Source organism: Pyxicephalus adspersus, chromosome 4 (genome assembly GCF_032062135.1).
Source record: "Pyxicephalus adspersus chromosome 4, UCB_Pads_2.0, whole genome shotgun sequence".
NCBI classification, from domain to species: domain Eukaryota; kingdom Metazoa; phylum Chordata; class Amphibia; order Anura; family Pyxicephalidae; genus Pyxicephalus; species Pyxicephalus adspersus.
The window spans coordinates 108,299,013-108,305,056 of record NC_092861.1 but is presented as its reverse complement, the minus strand read 5'-3'; the positions used below and the strand labels follow the sequence as shown (position 1 = coordinate 108,305,056).

At 40.1% G+C, this 6,044-nt stretch overlaps 1 protein-coding gene across 1 annotated transcript in view; it reads right to left on the bottom strand.

Moving 5' to 3' along the window:
* YIPF4 (Yip1 domain family member 4) overlaps positions 1 to 1,590 on the bottom strand; it is a 10,279-nt gene extending 8,689 nt beyond the window's left edge. The window contains exon 1 of the mRNA XM_072409257.1: positions 1,255 to 1,590. Coding sequence (XP_072265358.1) covers positions 1,255 to 1,339 — 85 coding nt within the window. The 5' untranslated portion in view covers positions 1,340 to 1,590. The remainder of the gene's footprint in view (positions 1 to 1,254) is intronic.
* Positions 1,591 to 6,044: the final 4,454 nt, after the last annotated feature.

Here is a 6,044-nt window from a genome sequence, read left to right as displayed (position 1 = left end):
AAAAAAAATCCAAAATCACTAACCTGAATTTTAAGTCACATAACCTTTAATGGCTACCCTAATACTGAAGACCCAGGATCACTAGCTGACACTTCTGCAACTACTGGTCTTATTGTGGCCAGAAGACTCTGTGAGGATCCTTTTTTGGACAAGTCTTATGCATCCACTGCTTTAAAGAACCCTTACATTTTTCCATAAAAACTTCACAGCTCAGTGTCCTCCTATGGGCAGGACATATTTATCTTTGCAATGGTGCTCTCTGCAGCAGGGTTAAATTCTTGTTACGTTTAGGCATATAGTAATAGGATGAAATAAGTAATAGGCTTGTCCTGGCAAGGCTTCCACCACACTGTGCAACTAGTACCCCAACCTGTCTACTATCCCCAGGTAGCACTTTGTTTTCTTAGTTTAGGTCTGATTTACATGCTTAAGGGGCAGAGGGGGTACTGCAATGCTGCCAAAAATCAAACAAACAATACAATGCATTTCCTTTACCTAAAGCCAGGGTTCATATGATGCATCCAGTCCTCAGCCTTCTCTGTTCCTGAATAAAATTTTGCCCTAGCAGGAGGAACTACCAGCGGTCCCCAAACCCAGGTATTAGTAAATCATCCTGCTCTACATTCTCAGCAGCTCCAGCCATCACACGGTCACTAGATGCAGAGCACAGTAAGTAGGGTCCCTGGCCCTCCTGCCATCTGTGGCCCCCAACTTATGGACCAGTATGGGGGGTTGGGGAACCTCCAGTCTACAGTTCACAAGTCTTTTCAGGAGATTGATTTTGCCTGGATATGAGCATTAAACTACAACTTTTTGGCTTACAAGAGATATAAATACAATATATGATACAGAAGCACTACAGCAGCGACAAAAGAGGGTTAGAAGAGTGTGGACTGGGAAAGAGACCCAAAAAGCAAAGGAGAACGCATGCAAAAATCTGTGACAATTTCAATGTAAATACGACACAGTCACAGATGATAATACATCAAGCCATGAATCAGGTATTTTACACCCATTGTATAATTCTTTCCAAAAAGTGGGTCTATCATGCACTTATTATCCAAAAGTAAACTTGGCAACTTTGTGTGTTGTTCCCAGCAATCTCAGTGACACCTATGTCACAGCAGTGTAAATATTCTCTATATTTACATTCAGTTGTCACACCAGCAGCTCCTCATATACAAGTATACCAGGCCTTGCTGTACTAACAGAGTATGAACACAGCCCTGACACCGGAGACAACACAGGCCTTACCTTCTGCCTCGGTGGACGATACGAAGGTGAAGTCCCCGGGGGGGCTGTTGCTGTGCAGGCGTACAGCGGGGCCCGGTGGCTGCATCCTAATGCCCGCAGCGTTACTGCTGATGGTTGTGACGCTGGTGACGTCTCAAGCCAGCTTCGGTGAGGAGGGCGAACACGGTGACGTTACGACTCCAGCTCGGCTTCTGGGCTCCTCCCAGGACCGGATAGGACAGGGTTTTCAATGTTGGGTGAGAAAAACAAGGAAAAAAGATACGCTATACTCTCCACCCACCGCCACGAAGCTTTTCAGACGATGGATATCCGGCTAGCTTCCTGAACTATCGTTTCAGTTTTATTGGACAATAAAGTTTTTTTGTAAAAAAAAAAAAAAAAAACAGGATAGAGTGAGGTTGTGCGTCTGACCAGTGCGTAAGTGTGTTTTGGGATGACGCACAATGATTGTGTGTTATTATTACAGTATTTGTATGTGTATATATATATATATATATATATATATATATATATATATATTTGTGTGTTATTATTACACAGCATTTTAATATATATAAATATATATATATATATATATATATTTTGTAGCAGCTGGCCAAATAAATCACAGGGTTTCGTCCAGGATGACAGGTACATTTGCCCCAGATACAGGTTATACGCAGAGTGTTTTTCTGTTTAGTCCGTTTCCCTTTAAACCTAAAGGTGGGGTTTGAAGTATCAGACTTTTAGGCCAGGTGGGGGTGATTAGGTGTAACTGTCTCACCTGAAATGCATCCTGGAAATTAGGCTGGGGATATAAACTCCCAGCCTGCTTATTCCTGTGGTTCTGTCTTGGCTGGTGAGCTGGTCAACTGTGAGTAAAGACACAGACTTTGTTACAAAAGATATATGGTTAGGGCCTTAGAGTCTTGCACAACACTAGGTTGGGCTGGATTGCTAGTTAAGGGTACTAACAGTGTGTTAAGGGCCAAGTGGCCAGGCTTTCTTTTTGCTGTTTGATTTATTTTGCCTGTTTTGTGTGAAAATATTGTAAAGTGAAATAAACCCTTGGTGCGCTTAAAACCTGCTGGCCCTGTTTTCTGCTTGAAACATACCCCCAGTTGCTACGGGCGATCTTCTCACTATATATATATATATCTATATATATATATATATATATATATATATATATGTATGTGTGATTGTGTGTTATTACACAGTTTTTTAATGTATATATATAATTGTGTTACACAGATATCTTGTTCTATAAAGTGTTTTCACCATTTCAGACTTTTATATTTAAGTGTATCCAAAGCTGTGCTTGAATTGCTTAAAGTGTACCTAAACTCAGAATTTTTACTTTACATAAAAGGGTCGCAACCTATTTATGTAAGGTAAAAATTCTGTAAAAAAAAAAAAAAAAAGTGCAGTGCACTGCCCTCTTAATTCTCGATTGCCTAGGTGATCGAGAATGAATGGGAGCGCAGAGTCCACCAGGATACTTATGTCACGCATCTCAATCATATGCAGAAAGAGCTCTTTCGCCAAAAGGAAAAGAAATTGCCAATCTCACACGTGCGCAGTGAGATCGACAAGCTTTTTTCCCCCATTTATGTCACCCGATCTCGCGCGTGCGTTGGGTGACCTAGGAAGAAGAACAGAGAGAAGATGGCACCACCTAGCGCGCCGGCCTTTAGACAGATGTCAGGGCGAGAATTAAAAGTGTATTTTTTTTGGGTCGTTTGTGGTTTTACATCCTCTTTAACCTCCCTAGCGGTATTCCCGAGTGTGACTCGGGGTGGAAAAAATTGCAAAAAGCGGTAATCCCAAGTCACACTCGGGGTACCTTTGAGGGTCCCTCTTTAATATAATAAATAAATATAATAATTATACCCGGGAGTTAATCCTAAAAATTACAGGCCCACAATATAAACAAAAATTTCTACGCAAAAAAAATAGGATCACTTTTTGCATCAAAAAATGACAGAATTAGAACGCTAGGGGGATTAACCATGGTTGCGTGTGTATGTCACACTGTAGGGAGAAGATATAACATTGTTGGTGTGCATATAGTGATCATCCTTCTTCTAAAGAGAGGAAAAAAACATGCAGTAGCTGTGCTTTTGGTCTTGTATGGATGGATTGAATTTTAAATGTTTAACAGGTACATTTCACATCTTTCTGATCTGCTTCCCATGGGGTTATGCTTGGAAGAGTTTTTTGTACATAGAGTATATTTAAAATTGCATACCTATTTAAAATAACTATAAGGTCCTCTAGAATATGGCTTGCCACAGAAGAAAAAGGAAAAAAGTGAGTAGCTCACTTTGAGGAGGGAAAATGGTGCCATACAAACTGAAACCAGGAATGCCAGGCTGCTTTGTAATTCAACCAAGTAGAAATAACTTAAAGCAGAATTAAACCCAAAACAAAAAAAAACACACCTTTAATCCCACAGTGATCAATGACATAGATCAGTCTATCCGTTAGGAGGTTTCTCCCATCGGGTCCCACATTGTCCTGGTAATAGTCTTCAGCCGGCGAAGACCGGGTTCTTATTTCTGCATCACATGATCTCGCACTGGATAGGCGTGAGATCGGTTGACGTAGATTGGGAAAAAAATTGCAGATCTCACTGTGCATGCGTAAGATCGAATTTTGTTTTTCTTTTGATGAAAGGGCTCCATCTGCGCATACCTGAGATTAGGTCTTGTGCAGAAGGAGCAACCAAGGGCCTCCCGAGATGCATGATGTATGTATCCTGGGAGGTTTAGCTCTCCTCATTCACGCAGAAAGGAGCTGCACCCTTATTTTAAAGAAAAAAACAAAATGTTTAAAAAAAATGTGTTGTCTACCCTTTTATGTAAAGTAAAAATTCTGAGTTTAGGTCCGCTTTAAAAACTTACTTTAGGACTAACCTGTTTGCCCCCAACAGTGATCATTAGGGGGCAGGGCCTTATCTTCTCATCCTCAATGTTAAGGGGTTTTGCAGTTAGGCAGCCTATTGGAATCGGGAAACCCCCTTTAGTAAAGACATATGCCCCCTTACCCTGGGGAATGAGTGCAGAGATATATAGTACACCTTATTGTTTCCCAGAAAGGTCTAAAGCAGCCCTAGAATTAAACATGAAAGTATTAAACACAAAAGTAAAAAAAAGTTTTGTTTTTATTTTTAACTAATTACTACCTGTGTAGTACTTAGTACTGTGTACTAACTAACTGTGCAGGATCCAGCAATGTCTAAATGGAATCCCACAACAATCAATCTAGCGCAAATTGAATTCAGCCAATGCAGCTGGGGAAAGCTGTCTCTTGCTGCACCTAGCTGGATTGGGTGGATGCATGTACACAATGACAGCGCCTCTCTTCACATATGGCCAAATGGTGGTGTTGCACCTCAAGATTGTTTATAGTTATATGTGGATAGATATAGATGTGTATATATAATGTATATGTCTGGGGATGTTGGTGATCTGTTTCTCTTTGTCAGACCACCTAGGGTTTCCAAGGAGTTCCAATGACACTAGGGACAAAAGGATTCCGTTCCCATATTAATGAAGCCAGCAGGAGTTTGATGAATAGCTAGACAGATGAGTGGGGGTGATGGCCCATCCAGACTTTTTGGTGACACCTAAAATTAGAAGACTCGCCTGGCTTTACCTCCAGCTTCCCATATCAACTTACTAGTAACTAGTAAATTCCTGAAGTTACAGTAACCAATCCCAGACTAGGGGGGTGCATCAACCAATAGTCATCTTACAGATCACATCCAGTAACCAATCCAAGAGCCTCAATGATACCTAATGGGAATTAACTATATAAAAATGGGAACTGAGAGAATGGAGATCTCTTGGTCTTGCTTGCTCTTTGTCTCCTGGGGGTCTCCTTAGGTAGGCTGATATGGAGTCCTCTTCTGAAGGATGTAGGCTCCTGAGGTACCCATTAACCTCTTAGCAGGTAGCTATAAGATATTCCTGAGTGTAGCCTTATGGGTATCTATATTATTATTGCATTACTTTGCCATTTTGTAATTACTGTATTGTGTACTAAGCATTAGATTATTACAGGGGTTACTTACTAATAACCTTATTTTTATATACTGTATATTGTAGATTGAAGTTCCTATATCTCAATATCAATCAATATTACTGTGCATTTTATGTTTCACCTTGTTTTCTTAATTAAACTGTTTTGCATTGATAGGGGATATAACATCCATATTTATGCAAATAAATATTCCAAATCAACAGTGGCGACCAAAAGGGACTCGGGGCACAAACTAGTGGGTTCATTCAAACAGCTTCTATTTTTGTTTTTATGCAAAAATAGAGTTAAGTGAATACAGGCTTCAGACAAAGTCAGCCATTCAGACAAGGTGAGACCACCGTGATATTGTCTGTGATATTTTATGCTGCGTGGGTATTGGCAAGAGGCCATACATTATTGCATGCTTGAGTAATGGCTATATTTGCAATACTCCACATATGTATGGAAATCCCAAAATAAAAATGTATTGGATGTACCTCTAATAAACCGGTTTATATTACCAGGGGAGGATACACTTGGGATCATTAACTGGGATATATTCTCTGTAGGAACTGTTGAAGTTGTTAGTAGGAATAAGGTATTGTTTAAGAACTCCTCACTGAAGTTTGTTGTTACACAGCAAGTTTTAAGAATTTGGATTAATGAGATCTGGGAACTATTGTGATGTTTTCAGTGAAACCCAAGATAAGTGGATGTTAATGTTCACATTAGTAGGTGAATACAGTTGTTAATAAGATTAATTGGTGTCTGGACTAAAGTACATG